This window comes from Pseudophryne corroboree, chromosome 11, assembly GCF_028390025.1.
Source record: "Pseudophryne corroboree isolate aPseCor3 chromosome 11, aPseCor3.hap2, whole genome shotgun sequence".
Classification (NCBI taxonomy): Eukaryota; Metazoa; Chordata; class Amphibia; order Anura; family Myobatrachidae; genus Pseudophryne; species Pseudophryne corroboree.
In genome coordinates, this window is record NC_086454.1 from 226,602,530 (window position 1) to 226,629,683 (window position 27,154).

The window sequence follows — 27,154 nt, forward strand, 5'->3', positions numbered from 1 at the left end:
GCAGTCTTGTTTCTTATAGATCTGGCATTACAAAGGACTGACCTGATTGGGCATACCAGAGGGCCTTCAGTTTTCTTTATGTTAAGTGCAGGAGCTCTGGGTATGAGGGTCACAAAGTGAGAGTTGACAGTTCTGTCCTTCCAAACACAGGGCCGTCTTTTGGGTATCACTTCTATTTGATTGTTCTTTGAGTATGGGGGTGAGCAGGTGGGCAAAGATGGTTACCGGGGGAAATACATTTCCGGCCTGCTCGCTTCCCACGAATGCGCCTGTGTTTTCTTTTAAAAATGCCAAGGGATTGGAGAATAGAAGCCTGTGATGGTGTGATAGGAACTGCAGAACATGGTGGGCGGAGTGAAAGAATGAAGCTGGAGCAATACGTATACATTTGGTCATCAATGACAGATTACTATAAGTTTGAGCTGCATATAATGATGAGAGAGGGAGAGAAAGCAGTGGTTTTTTTTTTGTGTTTTGTTTTTCCCCAATTCGGTATCCCCCGATATGGCTGCACCACTGGACTGGATTTATACAGCAGTACCACTGGACTTATACAGCAGAACCCATGAACTTTTACGGCTGCACCACTGGACTGGACTTATACAGCAGTACCACTAGACTTATACGGCAGTACCCCTGGACTTATATGGCTGCACCACTGGACTGTACTTATACGGCAGCACCACTGGACTTATACGGCAGTACCCCTGAACTTATATGGCTGCAGTACTGGACTGGACTTATACGGCAGTACCACTGCACTTATATGGCAGTACCCCTGAACTTATACGGCAGTACCACTAAAATGATACGGCTGCATCACTGGACTGAACTTATTCGGCAGTACCACTGGACTTATATGGCAGTAGCCCTGGACTTATACGGCTGCATAACTGGATTGGACTTATATAGCAGTACCCCTGGACTTATTCAGCAGTGCCCCTGAATTTAAATGGGAGCACCACTGGACTGGACTTTTACGGCAGAACCACTGGACTTATAAGGCAGTACCACTGGACTTATTTGGCAGTACCCCTGGACTTATACAGCAGTTACCCTGAACTTATATGGCAGACCACTTGGCTTATACAACAGTACCCCTGAACTTATATGACTGCACCCCTGAACTTATATGGCTACACCACTAGACTGGACTTGTACAGCAGTAACACTGGACTTATATGGCAGTACCACTGGACTTATACAGCAGTACCCCTGACCTTATACGGTAGTAAACCTGAACTTATATGGCTGCACCCCTGAACTTATATGGCTGCACCACTAGACTGGACTTATAAAGCAGTACCACTGGACTTATATAGCAGTACCACTGGACTTATACAGCATTACCCCTGACCTTATATGGCAGTAGCCCTGAACTTATACAGCCGCAGCACTGGACTGAACTTATAAGGAAGTACCCCTGGACTTATATGGCAGTACCCCTCAACTTATACAGCTGCACCACTGGACTCTAATTATACGGCAGTACCACAGGACTTATACGGCAGTACCCCTGAACTTATATGGCTGCACCACTGGACTGGACTTATACGGCAGTACCCCATAACTTATACAGAGGTACCCTTGAACTTATACGGCTTTACCACTGGACTGGACTTATACGGCAATACCACAGGACCTATATGGCAGTACCCCTGGACTTATACGGCAGTACCCCATAACTTAAACGGAAGCACCACTGGACTGGACTTATATGGCAGTACCACTGGACTTATATGGCAGTACCCCTGAATTTATACATCAATACCCCTTATCTTATACGGCTGCACCACTGGACTGGACTTATACGACAGTATCACTGGACAGAACCCCTGAACTTATATGGCTGCACTTCTGGACTGGACTTAAATGGCAGTAACCTTAGACTTATATTTCAGTACCTCTGAACTTATATGGTTGCACCACTGGACTGGACTTATACGGCAGTACCAGTGGACTTATACAGCAGTACCCCTGAACTTATATGGCTGCACCACTGGACTGTACTTATATGGCAGTACCACTGGACTTATACGGCAGTAGCCCTGAACTTATACTGCTGCACCACTGGACTGCACTTATATGGCAGTACCCCTGGAATTATACGGCAGTACCCCTGGACTTATACGGCAGTACCCCTGAACTTATACAGCAGTACCCCTGAACTTATACGGCTGTACCACTGGACTGGACTTATATGGCAGTACCACAGGACTTATACAGCAGAACCCCTGAATTTATACTGCTGCACCACTGGACTTATACGGCAGTACCCCTGGTCTTATATGGCAGTACCACTGGACTTATACAGCAGTACCACTGGTCTTATGCGGCAGTACCACTGGACTTATACGGCTGTACCACTGGACTTATACGGCAGTAACCCTGAAATGATATGGCTGCACCACTGGACTGGACTTATACGGCAGTACCACTGACCTTATATGACAGTACCCCTAGACTTACACGACAATACCCCTGAACTTATACGGCTGCACCACTGGAGTGGACTTCTACGGTAGTACCACTGGACTTATATGGCAGTACCTCTGGACTTCTATGGCAGTACCGCTGGACTTATACGGCAGTATCACTGGACTTATACGGCAGTACCCCTCTACTTATATGGCAGTACCCCTGGAATTATACGGCTGTACCCCTGAACTTATATGACTGCTCCACTGGACTGGATTTATACGGCAGTACCACTGGACTTATACGGCAGTACCCCTGGACTTATATGGCAGTACCACTGGACTTATACGGCAGTACTCCTCAGTGGCAAACGCAGGATTTGCATGGGGGGGTTTCCAGAACTGGGCGGAGCCAATCACGGGGGTGGGGACTGAGGTGACCCAGTATATGTTGGGTCCGTAAAACTAGTGTGTGTGTGTGTATATATATATATATATATATATAATCTCTATCTACACATATATATATACATACACACACACACATACATAGCATATTAAACATGCATACATATATATATATATATATATATATATAATATGTACACACACATACAGTACACATATATATATACACATGTATATATATATATCATGTGTGTGTGTGTTTATATGTATGTATGTATATACATGTGTATATATATATATGCACATGGATATATATGTACTATAATTAAGATAAAGTAAACTTTTATTGCCCTTACAAGTGCCACCAGGAAGACAGCAGGCTGCTGAGGACGCTAGACAGCTATTAATAATACTCATGCATCTAAAAAAAAAAATTTTTTTTTTTTTTTTTTTTTTTTTTAGTGGAGGGGGGTTTCTGGGTGCTCGGAAACCCCCCCTGGGTGCGCCACTGCTCCTGAACTTATATGGTTGCACCACTTGACTGGACTTATACGGCAGTACCCCTAGACTTATACGGCAGTACCCCTTAACTTATATGGCAGTACCACTGGACTTATATGGCAGTACCCTTGAACTTATACGGCTGTATCCCTGAACATATATGGCTGCACCACTTGACTGGACTTAAACGGCAGTACTCCTGGACTTATACGGCAGTAACCTTGAACTTATAAGGCAGTACCCCTGAACTTATATGGCTGCACCACTGAACTGGACTTACACGGCAGTACCCCTGGATTTATATGGCAGCAGAACTGGACTTATAAGGCACAGGACACCACCACTGGACTGATGCAGCACAACACGGCACTGTACTTGTACAGCAGCAACACTGGACTTATGGCAGCACGGACACCACCACTGGACTTATGGCAGCAAAAGACACCACCACTAGTCTGATGCAGCACAACACAGCATCACTGCCCTGGACTTATACAGCAGCAGCACTTGACTTATGGCAGCACAGGACACTACCACTGGACTTATGGCTGCACAGGACACCAGCACTGGACTGATTCAGCACAACACAGCACCACTGCACTGGACTTATACAGCAGCAGCACTTGACTTATGGCAGCACGGGACACCACCACTGGACTTATGGCAGCACAGGACACCACCACTGGAATGATGCAGCACAACACAGCACTGGAATGACACATAAGAGCAGGTCACCACCCCACGCGCCACACCACTTTCCCACACAGACACTGAGGAGACACGTCCTCTTACTGCACTCTCCAGGACTGAAGTGAAATTGGCGGCGACACGTTGCTCCTTATATGGAATCCAAACCCGTGAGAATCCGACAGTGGGATGATGATGTTTTGCCTTGTTCTGGTTTCCGAGTCTGCTGGGAAGTCCTGAGCTGGACTCGGCTCCGGGCTCGGGACATGGGGGTTGGTAGGGTTTGGTTCTCAGAGAACAGAACCCGCTCATCTCTAGTGCTAGATCAGGGGTTTACTAGGTATGAATGGTGGTAGTTTTCTACCTAGAAAATCACTAATATTCAAAGTGATCACCTAACTCTACCCCACATTAAACTACACATAAAGGGGGAGATTTAGCAAACTTTGGAGCGAGATATGGCTGCTAACTCAGTTTTCTAGCGCAGTCTGTAAAATGACATTTAGAAGCTAATTGGTTGTTATGGGCAACATCTCCATGTAATCTCTTTCAAAGATTTGATAAATCTCCCACAAATTCTTCACAAGTCACATGTGCATGTTAAATCAAAACTGCTCATTGTCCCGGGAACTCTGCATGACACCTTAATTTAGGGGAGAGTCTCTTGTCTCCTGGGAATGTGGCCAACTTTCCTGCATCACGTGGGGCAAGACATGGGTCATGATGATTACAAAGCTGAGAATCCAGTCACATGGAGTGTCACATGGAGTGCAGAGCTCTGTTCCCATTCCAGCCACCTCCTTGATCCCGAAGTCAGCAAGAAAAGTATGGATAGGGAAAGCAGGTTGGAGAGGAAACACCTGTTAGAACTATAAATCAAGATGGATATTATATGGTTAATCCACAAGTCTCCAGTGTATGTTTGAATTAGAGATGTGCGGCAAACACTTTTGGGGTTTTGTGTTCTGGTTTTGGATCTAGATCTCTGCTCGTGTTTTGGATCTGGATTGATTTTGCCAAAACCACCCTTTCGGGTTTTGGTTTTGAATCTGGATACTTTTTGAAAAAACACAAAAACAGCTAAAATCACAGACTTTGGGGGTAATTTTGATCCTACTATATTATTAACCTCAATAACATTCATTTCCACTCATTTCCAGTCTATTCTGAACACCTCACTATATTGTTTTTAGGCCAAAAGGTTGCACCGATTTAACTGGATGACTTTGCTAAGTGACACAAGTGGGCGGCACAAACACCTGGCCCATCTAGAAGTGGCACTGCAGTGGCAGACAGGATGGCAGTTTTAAAAACTAGGCCCAAAAGAGCACATAATGCAAAGAAAGAAAAAAAAAAGGTGCAAGATGGAATTGTCTTGTGCCCTCCCACCCACCCTTAATGCATGTTGTTTAAACAGGACATGCACAGTTTAATAAACCCATCATTTCAGCGACAGGTGGACCCCCTGGAAAAAGCTTGCCAAGTTTTCCAAATCATAGCTAGCTACAAACATACCACCTCCTTCTTTGATGACTTTTCACGTTATGAGAAGAGGCAAGAGGAAGAGGACAGTGTCAAGAAGATGATTCAAAATTAGAGAGACACACACAATCAGGAACAACACACAGGCTTTCACCTCCAGTCCTATATTGGTGTGGAACGGAAAGGACTTCAACCAAGGAAATATATAATTACCACATTATTGGAAAAACTAGGGGCCAAAGGCTCAAAATTTACACCCCCTCTCCATATTCAGGGATTAAGATAATCTCGGATTTAATGCTGGGATGCAAATAAACTGGTGTATACCAAAGGATCAAGATTGGATATTGGCCCTCATTCCGAGTTGTTCGCTCGTTGCCGAATTTCGCTATATTGCGATTAGTCGCTTACTGCGCATGCACAATGTTCGCAGAGCGCATGCGCTTAGTTATTTTATTCAAAATTTAGGTATTTTACTCACAGCATTACGAGGATTATTCTTCGTTCTGGTGATCGGAGTGTGATTGACAGGAAGTGGGTGTTTCTGGGCGGAAACTGGCCGTTTTATGGGTGTGTACGAAAAAACGCTGCCGTTTCTGGGAAAAATGCGTAAGTGGCTGGAGAAACGGGGGAGTGCCTGGGCGAACGCTGGGTGTGTTTGTGACGTCAAACCAGGAACGAAACTGACTGAACTGATCGCAGTGGCAGAGTAAGTGTCAAGCTACTTAGAAACTGCTAATAAATTTCTATTCGCAATTTTGTGAATCTTTCGTTCGCAATTCTGCTAAGCTAAGATACACTCCCAGAGGGCGGCGGCTTAGCGTGTGCAATGCTGCTAAAAGCAGCTAGCGAGCGAACAACTCGGAATGAGGGCCCTTATTCCCGCTACGAAGTCTGGAGACTTATTTTGTGAAAATCTTGTGGGTTTCTTTTTTTCCATTTTTTTTATTGCATTTTTATTTACATATTTTGTGGAAGATGCCTTAATTTTGTTTTTCACAGCTCACAGTTACACGCATGTGGGCATACCTGTGTGTCTGTTTACTTTTTTCATATTTAAATTTTAAATAAAGCAGCCTCTTAAATGTTTTAGCACCTCCTCCTGAGCCCCCACAGCAGCCCTGGATAAGGCAAATAGAGTTTAGGTGTGTTCGGTACAGTACTAAGCAGGACTGTGCAGTGATTTTTTTTTTGTTATTCAGCCCCTGCCCTAGTGGAGCTAACCACTCTACACTTGACAATCATTTCATACTATAAGTAGGACTGTGGGAGGAAGCAATGCTAACCTCTCTGCTGACAGCATGCCTCAGTCTGGCAAGCCAGATACCTTCCTGGCTGTATGCCACCATGAGACTCCAAACTGGGTCTTATTCAGTAACTGTTTGTACCTCACAGGAGCTCCTGGCCCATCTAGTGCTGCAGTACAATGGAAAGTTCACTGAAACTTTGTTCTACTAACACCGCAAGGTCTTGAGATAACCCTACACATCTCTTAGGAAAAGAAGATCCCTGTACAACAAATGTGCAACTTCCAAATAAATAATCGCAAAATGTGGAACATCAATAATAAATCAAAATTAAGATTGACTAATTGGAGCCATTCATTTGAGTGAGTCCCTAACATGAAATAATTAAGAAGAAGCTCTCTCTATTGCTCCGGCAGAAAATCTCACTTTTACCTCTCCAGCAGGTGCGCTAGATTATGATTCAGCCTCTTCTGAGTCACACTGACTTTGGCCACAAATGTGGTCTCTCCCAACTTTCTTAAAAAACTCTTGGTCAAAATAGCAATTTCCATTTCGACCATTCCAGGTATGTTTTCACAAATCTCTTTGTGATGTTGAAGCTTGTATAGTATCTGCTCTAGGCTTTCATTTAAACCTAGGATCAAGAACAACAGCACCCCTGGAATTATACGGCAGCACCCCTGGAGAATACAGCATAGGCAGCACCCCATGAGAATTACACAGCACATCAGACAGACAACAGCACCCCTGAACTTAAACGGCAGTGGGACAGTTCTCCTGGACTGATAGGGCAGAGGGTCAACACCCCATTTACGGCAGCACCCCTGGAATGATGTGGCAAAGAAAAGAGGTGCAAGATGGAATTGTCCTTGGGCCCTCCCACTAACCCTTGTGTTGTATAAACAGTAGAGATGAGCGCCTGAAATTTTTCGGGTTTTGTGTTTTGGTTTTGGGTTCGGTTCCGCGGCCGTGTTTTGGGTTCGAACGCGTTTTGGCAAAACCTCACCGAATTTTTTTTGTCGGATTCGGGTGTGTTTTGGATTCGGGTGTTTTTTTCAAAAAACACTAAAAAACAGCTTAAATCATAGAATTTGGGGGTCATTTTGATCCCAAAGTATTATTAACCTCAAAAACCATAATTTACACTCATTTTCAGTCTATTCTGAATACCTCACACCTCACAATATTATTTTTAGTCCTAAAATTTGCACCGAGGTCGCTGTGTGAGTAAGATAAGCGACCCTAGTGGCCGACACAAACACCGGGCCCATCTAGGAGTGGCACTGCAGTGTCACGCAGGATGTCCCTTCCAAAAAACCCTCCCCAAACAGCACATGACGCAAAGAAAAAAAGAGGCGCAATGAGGTAGCTGTGTGAGTAAGATTAGCGACCCTAGTGGCCGACACAAACACCGGGCCCATCTAGGAGTGGCACTGCAGTGTCACGCAGGATGGCCCTTCCAAAAAACCCTCCCCAAACAGCACATGACGCAAAGAAAAAAAGAGGCGCAATGAGGTAGCTGACTGTGTGAGTAAGATTAGCGACCCTAGTGGCCGACACAAACACCGGGCACATCTAGGAGTGGCACTGCAGTGTCACGCAGGATGTCCCTTCCAAAAAACCCTCCCCAAACAGCACATGACGCAAAGAAAAAAAGAGGCGCAATGAGGTAGCTGTGTGAGTAAGATTAGCGACCCTAGTGGCCGACACAAACACCGGGCCCATCTAGGAGTGGCACTGCAGTGTCACGCAGGGTGTCCCTTCCAAAAAACCCACCCCAATCAGCACATGATGCAAAGAAAAAGAAAAGAAAAAAGAGGTGCAAGATGGAATTATCCTTGGGCCCTCCCACCCACCCTTATGTTGTATAAACAAAACAGGACATGCACACTTTAACCAACCCATCATTTCAGTGACAGGGTCTGCCACACGACTGTGACTGATATGACGGGTTGGTTTGGACCCCCCCCAAAAAAGAAGCAATTAATCTCTCCTTGCACAAACTGGCTCTACAGAGGCAAGATGTCCACCTCATCTTCACCCTCCGATATATCACCGTGTACATCCCCCTCCTCACAGATTATCAATTCGTCCCCACTGGAATCCACCATCTCAGCTCCCTGTGTACTTTGTGGAGGCAATTGCTGCTGGTCAATGTCTCCGCGGAGGAATTGATTATAATTCATTTTAATGAACATCATCTTCTCCACATTTTCTGGATGTAACCTCGTACGCCGATTGCTGACAAGGTGAGCGGCGGCACTAAACACTCTTTCGGAGTACACACTTGTGGGAGGGCAACTTAGGTAGAATAAAGCCAGTTTGTGCAAGGGCCTCCAAATTGCCTCTTTTTCCTGCCAGTATAAGTACGGACTGTGTGACGTGCCTACTTGGATGCGGTCACTCATATAATCCTCCACCATTCTATCAATGTTGAGAGAATCATATGCAGTGACAGTAGACGACATGTCCGTAATCGTTGTCAGGTCCTTCAGTCCGGACCAGATGTCAGCATCAGCAGTCGCTCCAGACTGCCCTGCATCACCGCCAGCGGGTGGGCTCGGAATTCTGAGCCTTTTCCTCGCACCCCCAGTTGCGGGAGAATGTGAAGGAGGAGATGTTGACAGGTCGCGTTCCGCTTGACTTGACAATTTTGTCACCAGCAGGTCTTTCAACCCCAGCAGACCTGTGTCTGCCGGAAAGAGAGATCCAAGGTAGGCTTTAAATCTAGGATCGAGCACGGTGGCCAAAATGTAGTGCTCTGATTTCAACAGATTGACCACCCGTGAATCCTTGTTAAGCGAATTAAGGGCTGCATCCACAAGTCCCACATGCCTAGCGGAATCGCTCCGTGTTAGCTCCTCCTTCAATGCCTCCAGCTTCTTCTGCAAAAGCCTGATGAGGGGAATGACCTGACTCAGGCTGGCAGTGTCTGAACTGACTTCACGTGTGGCAAGTTCAAAGGGCATCAGAACCTTGCACAACGTTGAAATCATTCTCCACTGCACTTGAGACAGGTGCATTCCACCTACTATATCGTGCTCAATTGTATAGGCTTGAATGGCCTTTTGCTGCTCCTCCAACCTCTGAAGCATATAGAGGGTTGAATTCCACCTCGTTACCACTTCTTGCTTCAGATGATGGCAGGGCAGGTTCAGTAGTTTTTGGTGGTGCTCCAGTTTTCTGTACGTGGTGCCTGTACGCCGAAAGTGTCCCGCAATTCTTCTGGCCACCGACAGCATCTCTTGCACGGCCCTGTCGTTTTTTAAAAAATTCTGCACCACCAAATTCAAGGTATGTGCAAAACATGGGACGTGCTGGAATTGGCCCAGATTTAATGCACACACAATATTGCTGGCGTTGTCCGATGCCACAAATCCACAGGAGAGTCCAATTGGGGTAAGCCATTCCGCGATGATCTTCCTCAGTTGCCGTAAGAGGTTTTCAGCTGTGTGCGTATTCTGGAAAGCGGTGATACAAAGCGTAGCCTGCCTAGGAAAGAGTTGGCGTTTGCGAGATGCTGCTACTGGTGCCGCCGCTGCTGTTCTTGCGGCGGGAGTCCATACATCTACCCAGTGGGCTGTCACAGTCATATAGTCCTGACCCTGCCCTGCTCCACTTGTCCACATGTCCGTGGTTAAGTGGACATTGGGTACAGCTGCATTTTTTAGGACACTGGTGACTCTTTTTCTGAGGTCTGTGTACATTTTCGGTATCGCCTGCCTAGAGAAATGGAACCTAGATGGTATTTGGTACCGGGGACACAGTACCTCCAACAAGTCTCTAGTTGGCTCTGCAGTAATGATGGATACCGGAACCACGTTTCTCACCACCCAGGATGCCAAGGCCTCAGTTATCCGCTTTGCAGTAGGATGACTGCTGTGATATTTCATCTTCCTCGCAAAGGACTGTTGAACAGTCAATTGCTTACTGGAAGTAGTACAAGTGGGCTTACGACTTCCCCTCTGGGATGACCATCGACTCCCAGCGGCAACAACAGCAGCGCCAGCAGCAGTAGGCGTTACACGCAAGGATGCATCGGAGGAATCCCAGGCAGGAGAGGACTCGTCAGACTTGCCAGTGACATGGCCTGCAGGACTATTGGCATTCCTGGGGAAGGAGGAAATTGACACTGAGGGAGTTGGTGGGGTGGTTTGCGTGAGCTTGGTTACAAGAGGAAGGGATTTACTGGTCAGTGGACTGCTTCCGCTGTCACCCAAAGTTTTTGAACTTGTCACTGACTTATTATGAATGCGCTGCAGGTGACGTATAAGGGAGGATGTTCCGAGGTGGTTAACGTCCTTACCCCTACTTATTACAGCTTGACAAAGGGAACACACGGCTTGACACCTGTTGTCCGCATTTGTGGTGAAATACCTCCACACCGAAGAGCTGATTTTTTTGGTATTTTCACCTGGCATGTCAACGGCCATATTCCTCCCACGGACAACAGGTGTCTCCCCGGGTGCCTGACTTAAACAAACCACCTCACCATCAGAATCCTCCTGGTCAATTTCCTCCCCAGCGCCAGCAACACCCATATCCTCCTCATCCTGGTGTACTTCAACACTGACATCTTCAATCTGACTATCAGGAACTGGACTGCGGGTGCTCCTTCCAGCACTTGCAGGGGGCATGCAAATAGTGGAAGGCGCATGCTCTTCACGTCCAGTGTTGGGAAGGTCAGGCATCGCAAACGACACAATTGGACTCTCCTTGTGGATTTGGGATTTCAAAGAACGCACAGTTCTTTGCGGTGCTTTTGCCAGCTTGAGTCTTTTCAGTTTTCTAGCGAGAGGCTGAGTGCTTCCATCCTCATGTGAAGCTGAACCACTAGCCATGAACATAGGCCAGGGCCTCAGCCGTTCCTTGCCACTCCGTGTGGTAAATGGCATATTGGCAAGTTTACGCTTCTCCTCCGACAATTTTATTTTAGGTTTTGGAGTCCTTTTTTTTCTGATATTTGGTGTTTTGGATTTGACATGCTCTGTACTATGACATTGGGCATCGGCCTTGGCAGACGACGTTGCTGGCATTTCATCGTCTCGGCCATGACTAGTGGCAGCAGCTTCAGCACGAGGTGGAAGTGGATCTTGATCTTTCCCTAATTTTGGAACCTCAACTTTTTTGTTCTCCATATTTTATAGGCAGAACTAAAAGGCACCTCAGGTAAACAATGGAGATGGATGGATTGGATACTAGTATACAATTATGGACGGACTGCCACGGTTAGGTGGTATAAAAAAACCACGGTTAGGTGGTATATATTATAATAATAATACAATTATGGATGGACGGACTGCCTGCCGACTGCCGACACAGAGGTAGCCACAGCCGTGAACTACCGCACTGTACACTGGTTGATAAAGAGATAGTAGTATACTCGTAACAATTAGGATGACACTATGACGGTATAAAGAATGAAAAAAAAACCACGGTTAGGTGGTAGGTATATAATAATAAATAATACAATTCTGGTCGGACGGACTGCCTGCCGTGTGCCGACACAGAGGTAGCCACAGCCGTGAACTACCGCACTGTACACTGGTTGATAAAGAGATAGTAGTATACTCGTAACAATTAGGATGACACTATGACGGTATAAAGAATGAAAAAAAAACCACGGTTAGGTGGTAGGTATATAATAATAAATAATACAATTCTGGTCGGACGGACTGCCTGCCGTGTGCCGACACAGAGGTAGCCACAGCCGTGAACTACCGCACTGTACACTGGTTGATAAAGAGATAGTAGTATACTCGTAACAATTAGGATGACACTATGACGGTATAAAGAATGAAAAAAAAACCACGGTTAGGTGGTAGGTATATAATAATAAATAATACAATTCTGGTCGGACGGACTGCCTGCCGTGTGCCGACACAGAGGTAGCCACAGCCGTGAACTACCGCACTGTACACTGGTTGATAAAGAGATAGTAGTATACTCGTAACAATTAGGATGACACTATGACGGTATAAAGAATGAAAAAAAAACCACGGTTAGGTGGTAGGTATATAATAATAAATAATACAATTCTGGTCGGACGGACTGCCTGCCGTGTGCCGACACAGAGGTAGCCACAGCCGTGAACTACCGCACTGTACACTGGTTGATAAAGAGATAGTAGTATACTCGTAACAATTAGGATGACACTATGACGGTATAAAGAATGAAAAAAAAAACCACGGTTAGGTGGTAGGTATATAATAATAAATAATACAATTCTGGTCGGACGGACTGCCTGCCGTGTGCCGACACAGAGGTAGCCACAGCCGTGAACTACCGCACTGTACACTGGTTGATAAAGAGATAGTAGTATACTCGTAACAATTAGGATGACACTATGACGGTATAAAGAATGAAAAAAAAAACCACGGTTAGGTGGTAGGTATATAATAATAAATAATACAATTCTGGTCGGACGGACTGCCTGCCGTGTGCCGACACAGAGGTAGCCACAGCCGTGAACTACCGCACTGTACACTGGTTGATAAAGAGATAGTAGTATACTCGTAACAATTAGGATGACACTATGACGGTATAAAGAATGAAAAAAAAACCACGGTTAGGTGGTAGGTATATAATAATAAATAATACAATTCTGGTCGGACGGACTGCCTGCCGTGTGCCGACACAGAGGTAGCCACAGCCGTGAACTACCGCACTGTACACTGGTTGATAAAGAGATAGTAGTATACTCGTAACAATTAGGATGACACTATGACGGTATAAAGAATGAAAAAAAAACCACGGTTAGGTGGTAGGTATATAATAATAAATAATACAATTCTGGTCGGACGGACTGCCTGCCGTGTGCCGACACAGAGGTAGCCACAGCCGTGAACTACCGCACTGTACACTGGTTGATAAAGAGATAGTAGTATACTCGTAACAATTAGGATGACACTATGACGGTATAAAGAATGAAAAAAAAAACCACGGTTAGGTGGTAGGTATATAATAATAAATAATACAATTCTGGTCGGACGGACTGCCTGCCGTGTGCCGACACAGAGGTAGCCACAGCCGTGAACTACCGCACTGTACACTGGTTGATAAAGAGATAGTAGTATACTCGTAACAATTAGGATGACACTATGACGGTATAAAGAATGAAAAAAAAAACCACGGTTAGGTGGTAGGTATATAATAATAAATAATACAATTCTGGTCGGACGGACTGCCTGCCGTGTGCCGACACAGAGGTAGCCACAGCCGTGAACTACCGCACTGTACACTGGTTGATAAAGAGATAGTAGTATACTCGTAACAATTAGGATGACACTATGACGGTATAAAGAATGAAAAAAAAACCACGGTTAGGTGGTAGGTATATAATAATAAATAATACAATTCTGGTCGGACGGACTGCCTGCCGTGTGCCGACACAGAGGTAGCCACAGCCGTGAACTACCGCACTGTACACTGGTTGATAAAGAGATAGTAGTATACTCGTAACAATTAGGATGACACTATGACGGTATAAAGAATGAAAAAAAAACCACGGTTAGGTGGTAGGTATATAATAATAAATAATACAATTCTGGTCGGACGGACTGCCTGCCGTGTGCCGACACAGAGGTAGCCACAGCCGTGAACTACCGCACTGTACTGTGTCTGCTGCTAATATAGACTGGTTGATATTTAAAGAGATATTAGTAGTATACAACAATACTATACTGGTGGTCAGGCACTGGTCACCACTCCTGCAGCAAAAGTGTGCACTGTTAATTAATATAATTGTACTCCTGGCTCCTGCTAACAACCTGCAGTGCTCCCCAGTCTCCCCCACAATTAATTATAAGCTTTTAATTTATACATTGATGACTGTGCAGCACACTGGGCTGAGCTGAGTGCACACAGACTGAGTCACACTGTGTGACTGACTGTGCTGTGTATCGTTTTTTTTTTCAGGCAGAGAACGGATATAGCAGAGAGAAGTGAACGGATATATTATATTAAATAAAAGTTAACTAGCAACTGCACTGGTCACTGACTGTGGTAAACTAACTCTGTCTGCGACTCTGCACAATCTCTCTCTCTCTATCTAATCTATCTCTATTCTAATGGAGAGGACGCCAGACACGTCCTCTCCCTATCAATCTCAATGCACGAGTGAAAATGGCGGCGACGCGCGGCTCCTTATATAGAATCCGAGTCTCGCGATAGAATCCGAGCCTCGCGAGAATCCGACAGCGTCATGATGACGTTCGGGCGCGCTCGGGTTAACCGAGCAAGGCGGGAAGATCCGAGTCGCTCGGACCCGTGAAAAAAAACATGAAGTTCGGGCGGGTTCGGATTCCGAGGAACCGAACCCGCTCATCTCTAATAAACAGTACATGCACACTTTAAGAAACCAATCATTTCAGTAACAGGGTCTGCCACATGACTGTGTCTGAAATAATTGGTTTGTTTGGGCCCCCACCAAAAAAGAAGCAATTAATCTCTCCTTGCACAAACTGGCTCTACAGAGGCAAGATGTCATCCTCATCCTCAGATTCCTTTCCCACTTCAGTGTTTACATTCTCATCCTCACAGAGAAATAATATTCAAACAAACCACATCATTTAGGTGTCAGTGGACTGCTTACGCTATTTTCCAAGGTTTCTGAACTTGACAATGACTTCTGATGAATGCGCTGCAGGTGACGTATAAGGGAGGATGTTCTTAGGTGGTTAACATCCTTACCCCTACTTATTATGGCTTGGAAAAGGCAACAGATGACTTGACACCTGTTGTCCAGATTTGTGGAGAAATAGTTCCACATGAAGAAGTGGCTTTTTTGGTATTTTGCCCTTGCATGACAATGGGTTTTTTCAACCCATGGCCAACAACTGCCTCCACTGGTGCCTTATTCAAACAAACAACATCACCATCAGAATCCTTATCTTCACCATCTTCCTCAGCGCCAGCTACACCCATATCCTCCTAATCCTGGTGTACTTCTATAGTGACATCCTCAATCTCAATATCAGCAACTGGACTGGCAGTGCTCCTCCCAGCACTTGCAGAGGGTATGCAAATGGTGGTAGGAGCCTCCTCTTCCCATGCTGTGTTGTGAAGGTCAGGCCTAGACATCGCAACTACGGACAGTGCCAGCACCCCTGTATTTTCACAACACCCCTGTAATTTTACAACACACAAGACAGGGCCAGTGTATGTTTATTTTCACTGCACCCCTGTATTCTATAGCATAAAGGGCCAGTGTACTTTTATTTTAACAGCAGCACCCCTGTAATTTTACAGCATACAGGGCCAGTGTACATTTATTTTAACAGCACCCCTGTATTTTTACAGCATACAGGGCCAGTGTACATTTATTTTAACACCCCTGTATTTTTACAGCATAGAGGATCAGTGTACTTTTATTTTAACACCAGCACCCCTGTATTTTTACAGCACACAGGGCCAGGGTACTTTCATTTTAACAACAGCACCCCTGTATTTTTACAGCATACAGGACCAATGTACTTTTATATCAACAGCAGCACCCCTGTATTTTTGCAGCATACAGGGCCAGTGTACTTTCATTTTAACAACAGCACCCCTGTATTTTTACAGCATACAGGACCAGAGTACTTGTATTTGAACAGCATAAAATACATGGCTAGTGTACATTTATTTTCACTGCACCCCAGATTTTTTATAGAATACAATACAGGGCCAGTGTACATTTATCTTCACTGCACTCCAGATTTTTACAGCATATAAGACAGAACCAGTGTACATTTATTTTCACTGCACCCCAATTTTTTTACAGCAACAAGACAGAACCAGTGTACATTTATTTTCACTACACCTCAGATTTTTTACAGCACACAAGACAAGGCCAGTGTACATTTACTTTCACTGCACCCCAGATTTTTTACAGCATACAAGATAGGGCCAGTTTACATTTATCTTCGCTGCACTCCAGATTTTTTACAGCCAGAACCCCTGTATTTTCACAGCATACAGGAGGACAGTGCCCCTGCTTCCTGTACAAGACAGTGACAGCAACACCCATGTACAGCCACAGCATCCCTAACAGCACATGAAACATCAGTGACAACAAGGACAGCACCCCTAACAGCACAGGTACACCACAGTGACAAGAACAGCACCCCTACAGAGCACACACTCACCCGACGCCACCACTCACAGAGAGACAGAGGTCTCTGTCTCCCTCACTCCGGAGTGAAAATGGTGGCAACACGCTGCTGTTTTATGGAATCCAAAACCTGCGAAAATCCGACAGCGGGACGATAACATTTTGCTTCGTTCTGGTTTCCGAGTCTGGCGGGAAGTCCAGAGCCGGACTCGGAAACTGGCTTGGAATGGGATGTTCGGGGGGGTTCGGTTCTCCGAGAACTGAACCTGCTCATCTCTAGTTTGAATATAATAATAGGAAAAAATCAACCCATGTAACTAATATAGACTATATATCACTGGATGGTTCTCTCAATACTGAACTAATATTTAAGTATTTTGTATAAAGAAGAGACAGTGGGCCTAATTCAGACCTGGTCGCACGCAGGCTATTTTTTGCACTGCTGCGACCAGGTAATCGCTTACTACAGGGGAGGGGGTAATGGCTTTGCTGTGGTGCGGTCGCTTGTGCAGAGAGCTGCACAAGCAAAAAGTTTGTGCAGTTTCTGCACAGCTCAAGACTTACTTAGCCGCTGCGATGATCCTTGCTGTAGCTGACGTCAGGACCCCTCCCTGGAAACGGCCGGGTACGCCTGTGTTTTCCTGGACACTCCCTGAAAATGGTGAGTTGACACCCCCGGACGGCCTCTTCCTATTAATCTTGCATTCGCCGCTGCAAACGAATTCTTAGTTCTTTTCATCGCTGCCCGGCGACGGCCGTCACCAGCAGCCAATGCGCCTGCGCATTGCGGCCCTTACACATGCGCTGTTCAGACCCGATCGCATGGCTGCGAAAAAAGGCAGCGTGCGATCGGGTCTGAATGACCCCCCAAAGATAAGTCAATTCTAAGAGGCCGCACTATTATAGAATAATGGTGGTTTTTCTATAAAATGTACATTGTAAAAATAATTGAAACAAATTGTTTTGCTGCCAAAAATCAAATACTAAGTAAATACAGTACAAATATATGAACATTATTTAAAATTGTGTGTTTTTTTTCCTTACTCTCAGATCATTATGCTAGTTTGATAATATAGATTTAGTTATTATTGATTTAGATTTTACAGTTATTACTCACTCACAATGCATATAATAATTATTCAGTTCAAATCATGTCAGCATGCGTCCTTCAGGTTATATGTGTACACATATTATGTCTTCAGGTTACAGCTTACCCACCAGCATGAGAAAAATATATCTTTCACCATGAATTTGTAAGAAAAGAGACAAGACCCAATACTCAGTGCAGCATCAATCCAATCAACTTGAGGGCAATCTTCTGTCAAGAAATCACTATCCTGTTACAGAAAAATTTTTGAGGTCTCTGTCTAAATATGCAATTCCATTCCTAAGAGAATTTGGAGTAGATGTATCAAATCTTGCTAAAAAGTAATATATATATATATATATATATATATATATATATATATATATATAAATAAATAAATATATATATATATATATACAGTATCTCACAAATGCCATATAAACAGTGATAACCAGTATACATGCACAATAATATCTGATTTCCTTCCTTTCAAATCAAGGGGGTAACGTCGGTGTATCTAAATATATTTTGGGGTAAAAGGTAAAAACGTTCCCTGACCCCTGATCTAATACATTATTTTACATGATAGCTACTGTAGATACTGAATAGTTGTTATAGGCAACTTCTTCATCTGTTATTATTTAGAAGATTTGATTAATTTCTCTCCACATTTGAGCTACACTTTGTGTACAGGCTTCTTCACTTGACTGTAAAACATTGCATCAGGCATCAGATGCATGTTTTATGGTCAGGTTTTTTTATTAGCTACTGTGTTCATCAAATATATTGATTGCAAGTTTTTTTAAATGCTATGAAGGTGTATATTTCTTTTTACAGGACCTGGACTTGTATTTATTATATACCCAGAGGCAATTTCAACCCTTCGAGGATCAACATTTTGGGCTATAGTATTTTTCATTATGTTACTTACGCTTGGAATCGATAGTGCTGTGAGTATCCTTGGAAGGCTGTAAACCTTAATTATGACAATATTAGTTTCATCGATGATGCATTAATATGTAATAGAAGAGTACAGTTTGCCTTCATTAATTGAAACATTTTATCACAAAGAGTTGTATAACAAATGATCTTTAGGCAATTATGTATAATAGACTGCTCCTGATTGTTTGCCCATGTTGGGTGTAGTTAGTCCCAATGCCGTCACTTATCAGGTATTTTGTTTCACTTGCCTCAGGCAGCTAAAGCCAAATCCCCAATAAGTTTGCATTTTCTTTTACCCAATTGCGGCTGCAAACATACATAGGTTTGCGATCCTATATATGTTTGCTCGAGTGGTTTTTTTTTTTAAAGGAAAAATAGGACATGGAGAAAAAAGATCAGTTGTAATGTTGTTCAATCCCTTCTTAAAAATCCTCCATATAGTGCCTTCCATCCTGTATATGGGGGGGAGGGGGGTGTCTCTTCCACCTGGGAAGCCTCCTTTTACCTGTGGCCGTAAACCGGATCATGATGAAATCATAGTCCTTCCATAACTCAATATAAGATGTATAATATGTTGCTGCACATTGATCTCCTCTATAGTGAATGTATATGGCCTGTGGCACTGCAAGAATAAATGAGCACATTACATGCACTATGGCTCCCTTCAGGTAATGAGGGTTCTCAGCAAGTTGGCACCCTGGGCATGATTAAGATTTGGTTGCAATTGCTATCACTGCTGCAAGCAGCAGTGATAGTGCTGTATGGTAATGCAGCAGGAGGCGTCTGTTACAAGCAGACGCCTCCTGCTGCAGTAGTGATCCTAGGACACAGCATCGGATCACTCACTCACCATCAGGCAGCTTGCAGCACTTATGGCGACACAGAAGCTGCCCATCTCACAAGACAGGAAATCTCCATGCAGCCACAGCGATCCCTGGCTTCTTATAATTGGTACTTTTCAATAATCGGTGCTTTGTGCATCCCAACACAGATCCTTTGGGATCTGAATAACCCTCACTATTTGCTGCTCAGTGTTACAAGGTTTTTTGAGTACAGTTTGTTCAATTTTGTAACTTTTATAGTAATGTTTAATATCAATTATTCAACTGAGTCAAGAGAAATTTGTTGTGAGCACAAAACATTATCCTCCTAACTCCAAAATGTCTCTGGACTTTTAAAATGACAGTGCTTACATAGATGTAATATAGGTGGGCCTTTTCCAAAAGTTGGACATGACTTGGTGGAAAGTGGTCATGATTGGATAGATTGGAGGTGAATTTGGGGTGAATCATTGACAGGGTTTTTTTGTGCAGATAGATCTTATTATCCGGTATGTTTTACTGTTGCAAAGATATGACATATGCTCAATAATATTTAGATATTTAGCAGTTAATGTCTTTGAGAAAAACATTAAAATCAGAGTCATCATCAAGGCAGTCACAATTTTCAAAGTGTGCTATTTGTAGGAACTATGTGGTCTGCCTTAATGTCATTGTTTGCTACAGTACATGAAACATCATAGAAAATTAATATATAAATGCATTGATTTTTATGTCTTGCAATGCAGATGGGTGGTATGGAGGCAGTGATCACAGGACTTGCAGATGATTTCAGTATTCTGAAGAGACATCGGAAACTCTTTACCTTCTTAGTTGCTGTAATTACATTCCTGCTGGCTTTGCTCTGCATAACTAATGTGAGTAATAACACCCTAACTATAAGTCCTATTTAATGAATTGTTTTGGATAGTGATACCACATTTCTATATTTTGGAAGTATGTGCTACTGATGTGAGTGTGTGTATTTTTATTTTATTATTATTTAAAGTACTGTAGCAGAGCCTATACTACTCATGGACCACATGAATTCCTTATAACTTTCCATTTTGGGTCATTGCATAAAAACAAAAACAGAACAAAACACGGCAGCATGTTACAACTCTTGCAACAAATAAAAAAGCTGAGGGACTGGGGGAGGTCCTAATCATCGGGGACATTAATTATCCTGACATAAATTGGAACAACGTATCATGTTCTTAAATATGCTAAAAGATCACTACTTGTTTCAAGTAATTGAGGAACCTACTAGAACCAGGACTATACTGGACCTAGTACTAACTAATAATGTTGAGATACAGATGGAGCCACGCTAGTTGTGGCTGCGTCTGTGTATGCGCATAATGCTGAAAGTGTCTCCATCTGCCTGGGCGTGCTTCCGTGATGGAGACGCGCCCCATTCACTAGAATGGGAGAGCGTCTCCATCGAGTGCACAGAGACGCTCTCAGAATGAGAGCGTCTCTGTGCACTCCCGGCGTTACTAGGTGTACGGATTGCCTAGTCATGCCGGGAGTGCACGCCTGCGATGGATAGTAGGGTAGACCTTTGGAAACAGCAACCATAATATGGTCACATTTGATATTAGTTTTCAAAAGCATCACTATTAAGGTTCAACAAAAACTTTTAACTTTAGAAAAGCTAATTTCGACATGCTGAAGCAAGCACTGAAGGACATTGACTGGAATACTTTGTTTTATGGTAAGAACACTGCTGTAATGTGGGATGCTTTTAAAAGTCTACTTAATAAATATACTCATAAATTAATTCCCATGGGCAGCAAATACAGGAGTTCTAAATACAAACCGATGTGGCTTAATAAGAAGGTTAAGGAAGGAATGAATAAAAAAAGGTGCATTTTCAAAGCGTTCAAATCAGATGGGAAGGCGGGGTCATTCGAGTACTAAAGGGATTTTAACAAGAAATGCAAAAAAGAAATCAGAGCAGCTAAAATAAAAAACAAAAATCGAATAGCTAAGGAGAGCAAAACAAACCCTAAAAAGTTTTTTAAGTATATAAATGGTAAAAGGTTAAAAAAAGAGAATATAGGAGAGTTAGGAGTATTGATTAATGATGACAAACAAAGCATATATATTTAACACATTTTTTTCATCAGTGTTACTGTTACTTGAGAGGATCAGATGGTGGAGGTAGTGAATAACATAACAAATTATAATGTACAGTACCATTGCTGAGTATTTGTTTGACTGAGGAAGTAGTCTGTGAGAGACTAAACAAAATTAAGATTAATAAATCTCCTGGTCCAGATGTACTTCACCCAAGGGTTCTTATGGAGCTAAACTCAGAACTAGCAAGGCCTTTATATATGCTTTTCTCTGATTCAATTAAAACAAGCATGATACCAAAGGACTGGCGTATAGCAGAGGTAATCCCTATATTTAAAAAGGAAATCAAAACTCATCCTAGCAACTATAGACTGGTCAGTTTGACATCTACAGTGGGAAAATATTGAAAGGAATATTTAGGGATTGCATGCAGGAGTACTTGGATACCTCCAAAGTTATTAATAGGAATCAGCATGGTTTTTGTGAGGACAGGTCATGTCACACTAACTTAATTAGCTTCTATGAGAAAATGAGCAATAATCTTGACCGGGGAAACATAGTTGATGTGGTCTATTTAGATTTTGCTAAAGCCTTCAATACAGTGCCTCACATGAAGCTTATTTTTAAACTAAGAGAGCTCGGCCTAGTAAACACTACTTGTACTTGGATAAGTAATTGGCTGCATAACAGGGAACAGCGAGTTGTGCTTAATGGGATGTACTCCAACTTGGCCACTGTATTCAGTGGAATACCGCATGGGTCAGTACTTGCACTATTACTGTTCAATATATTTATTAATGACTTAGGGATAGGTCTGGAAAGCAAAGTGTCAATTTTTGCAGATGATACCAGCTATGTAGGGTAATTAACTCAGAAAAGGATTCAGAGTCCCTACAGAATGACTTATTTAAACTGGAAGTCTGGGCAACTAAATGGAGAATGAGGCTTATGGGGAGATGGTATTAGAAAAAGATTTGGGGGTGCTCATTGATAATAGATTTGACAACAGTACCCAATGTCAAACTGCAGCAACAAAGGCAAATAAGGTGCATAAAATGGGGAATTAAGACAAGGGATGAAAGTGTAATTCTACCGTTATATAAATCATTGGTACACTCAGATCTTGAATACTGTGTACAATTCTGGGCACCAAACTATAAAAAAAAATATCGTAGAGCTTGATAGGGTTCAGAGGCGAGCTACAAAATTGATAAAGGGGTTAGAGGCACTGGATTATGAAGTAAGGTTTACTAGGTTAAATATGTTTACACTTGAAAAAGGGCATCTAAGAGGAGACATTATAAATATTTATACATATATAAAGGGACAATACATGGAGCTAACAGGAGATCTGTTTATTGAGAGATCTCTACACAGGACATGCGGACACCCTCTGAGGTTAGAGGAGAGGAAATTTCATACCCAGCGAAGGAAAGGGTTCTTCACAGTAAGGGTAGTAAGGACCTGGAATTCTTTGCCAGAGAAGGTAGTAATGATGGCGGACTCGGGCAAATAATTTAAAAACAGGTTAGATACTGTAAATTTCTAACTGAAAAAGATATCCCAGGATATAGCATCTAAAATGAATGTATTTTAGACAAATTATGCATAAAAAACGGTCTTCACATGTGTCATTATGGGTAAATATATGGTTATATAGAGAATAGTATAGGATCAAAAATAAAGGTTAAACTCTATGGACAACTTGTCTTTTTTCAACCTCATTAACTATGTTGCTATGTTAAATATGTTTGTATATTTATAGTGGTATCTCCAATGTACTTACTGTAAATGAATTGTCAGTTTAGCTCTGCTAGCTGGTGCCTGGGAATACCTTGTTTTAAAGTATTACATTTTGGGACACTATTATTTAAAATTTAAGTTAAAATGCTACATGCTAACTAATGAATTCATGTTTTCCCTGATCCTTCTACTCTTTTGCTGCGATTTTTTATGTATTGCCATTAAATAAAAACAACTGTACTCTGCAGCTGTGACAAAACAGAATTGCTCTCTATAGTAATAGAGATGCCTCAGTGTGATAGGTCTGAAACAAAAATATAATTATGCCACTGAGCAGGGGGGAAAAGTGACAGTGAAATACATTTATGGATGACCAAACAAAAGAGACACAAAATTAGTAAAATTAGGCTCTTGTTGATGCTTGGCATACAGCAATCTTATAGAGATCAAAAGTGATCCAGGGATATATTTACTAACTGCCCTTTTGCAAAATCTATGCAAAACCAACCAAAAACCCAGCTTTAGAACACTTCAGAACATTAGACCAAAAATGGATTATTTCACACAGAGAAGAATAGGTTCTGCATATTTACTAAAGGTCAATTTAAAAACCGATTGAAAAAGGATGGGAAACCGACTGCAAATATGCTCAAACAATAGATCTGCCTGAGACAGGTGAGTTTGGGAGAAGCAGTGCACAGATCAGTATGATCTGTGCAGACTTCATTAGAAAGGGTTAACATAATTTATTTATTTTAAAATTGTGTGACGTTTACAGATCGTAAATCGGGTGGGATGTAATATCGGGTGGAACGTAATGAAGTCCAAGTTTGGTGGCCGTGTGGTAAACTGTCCGAACTTGGACGTTTTTTAAATGGGCAATCATGTACGAGCCATAATTTAGCCTTGTACATGATTGCCCCTTTAAAAAAACTAGTTTGCCTGGCATCCCGTGTGGCCTCTGAACTCGTACTTTATTGCCTCACAGCAGATGGCCGATATGGCTTCAGATATATAGCCACGTCTGGCTGTGTGTATGAGCAGTCAGTACTTCCTGCAGCTACCGCTGGTGACTGACATCTGAAGTGGGCAGGCACTTTTAAATGCTCGCCCGGTTGAAAAGTCAGGCACGACACATCAGGCAGACAACTGGTAACTATGTATGCACTTACCAAACGTCTATACTGTAGGGCAGCGTATTGGGCGTCATCCAGGTGTGTATCCAGCTGGGTACAACTCTGAATCTGGCCCATTGTTACAGTTTCACTGCAAACAATTTGCTTTCACATACAGAATGGTACAGTATAGGTCATGTGAAATAAAGCACAGAGATACAGGTTGAGTATCCCATATCCAAATATTCCGAAATACGGATTATTCCAAAATACAGAATTTTTTGAGTGAGACTGAGATAGTGAACCCTTTGTTTTCTGATGGCTCAATGTACACAAACTTTGTTTAATACAGAAAAAATAAAAAATATTGTATTAAATGACCTTCAGGCTGTGTGTATAAGGTGTATATGAAACATAAATGAATTGTGTGCTTAGACTTAGGTCCCATCGCCACGATATCTCATTATGGTATACAATTATTCCAAAATACGAAAAAATCCGATATCCAAAATACTTCTGGTCCCAAGCATTTTGGATATGGGATACTCAACCTGTAGTAACATAGTAACATAGTTTCTGAGGTTGAAAAAAGACAATTTGTCCATTGAGTTCAACCTACACTGAAATATTTTTAAGACATATGCCCTTATTTATCAATGAGTGATAAATTTCACTGTGAGTGATAAATTGCACCATCCAATCACCTCCTAACTGTCATTTTTCAAACACAGCCTGTGACATGGAAGTTATGAGCAGATTGGCTGGTGCAATTTATCACTCACAGTGAAATGTATCACTCATTGATCAATAAGGGCATACATTTAACTATGGTGATTGTTTAGCCGTAAACTAAAATACTCCTTTGTTTTTTTTGTTTTTTTACTATAGTACATGATCTACCCACAGGGCCGGATCTAGGCCTTGTAGCGCCCAGGGCAAAAAAATAGGGTGTGGCTTCGGAGAAGGGGCGTGGTCAGTTATGCCCCCTGTAGCTGTGCCCTCAGCAGTTGTGCCCCCAGTACTATGCCCCCTGTACTGTGCCCCTATTAAAAAATACTCACCATCCCTGCTCCTGTTTCCCGACTGCTGCTGTCCTTCGTCTCTGGCCGCCGACGCCGCTCCCCGGACCTATGGGAGAGACATCATGACGTCTCTCCCATAGCACAGCATAGACAGTAGAGGTCAATTATGACTCCTAGCGTCTATGTTGCGGTCCCACAATGCCGTGCGGTGCGCAATGCCGTTATCACGCACAGCACAGCACCGGGGGGCACCACTAGTGGCGGATCTTGCCATGGCAGCGGTGCCCCGGACAAAAATCCTGCATGCCCGTAGCAAGATCTGCTACTGTCTACCCACTATAACCCATTCTTCAAATATTATATTTTACAGCCTTGTTACACATGGAAGGATTGCTCTAGATTCCATGGAGTGATCATGTTTACCTTAAAGAAATTGGTATGTTTTTCTTACCAGTATGATAAGTGATAACAGCATCTGTATGCCTTGTTTAAGACCAACATCTTGTTTGGTGAAGGCAATTACAGGAGCATCAGCAGCCAAGTAATTTTTAATGAATAAATAATAGTATTTAGTTCAGTCAATTAATCTTCATGTAGCATTGATTGACTAAAGCCAGTTTTAATTGCTGAAACTAAAGGCAGTGATGGTATAATACAGAAAAAGGACTTGAATATTGTGAAGGAAGTCCAATGCTGTGTAGTAAAAAAACATGAAGTTCAGTTGAACAAACATTGTCCAGATAAACAATGGAACTGTAGCAAGAAAAATCATGGAAAATAGAAACATTTTACACCCACATGATGGTTGGAAAAAACATCATGTGTTAACGTTTGTAAACATTTATTTATATGGCACCAACATATTTGGTTGCACTCAGCGGTGGATTGGCTATAGGGCTCACCAGGAAGATTCCTGGAAGGCCGACGTGTCTGCGGGGCCTGTTTTGTGTGTTGTCGTGTGGCCCCATGCTCCACATGACAGGCAGCTAACAGCATTTAGTACACTGCATTGTCCCAATTTATTCCATCTCTGCAGCACAGCAACTCTGCCATCCAGTAAAGCTGCCATGGCTACATAGTATGTTATATCTCTTGTGCTGCCCATGTCAGGCCACTGTCTACTACATTTTACAGGGCCACTTTTAGTTCCCAATCCACCCCTGGTCTCAGATGCTACTGCACAGTGGCGTAAATTTGTCCCAGTTGCCTGGAGGCAAGAAAAATATTGGTGCCCCCCCCCATATATAATCCGTAATTCAAATAGGATGCCATTTTGAGATCCGAGTAAAACCGAACCCGCTCATCTCTAATTCTAACTATATGAAGCTACTACAAAACCCGTTGCAACTAGGCAGATCTATGTAGGGGTCCAACCAAACACTACATAGATCTACTTAGTCACTCACAATGCTGATTATTTCTCTGACAATTAATTTGCAAGTGTCATGTCCAGGATTAGAACCCACAACCTTTTACGCTGGATGCATGCACCTTACTGGTGGAGATATCT

At 42.9% G+C, this 27,154-nt stretch overlaps 1 protein-coding gene across 2 annotated transcripts in view; it reads left to right on the plus strand.

Annotated features, from left to right (window-relative positions):
• Nucleotides 1-27,154, plus strand: part of SLC6A2 (solute carrier family 6 member 2) — a 488,933-nt gene that overhangs the window by 393,587 nt on the left and 68,192 nt on the right. For both annotated transcript variants that reach the window (XM_063945285.1, XM_063945286.1), the window contains 2 exons: nucleotides 18,760-18,872; nucleotides 20,432-20,560. In XM_063945285.1, coding sequence (XP_063801355.1) covers nucleotides 18,760-18,872; nucleotides 20,432-20,560 — 242 coding nt within the window. The remainder of the gene's footprint in view (nucleotides 1-18,759; nucleotides 18,873-20,431; nucleotides 20,561-27,154) is intronic.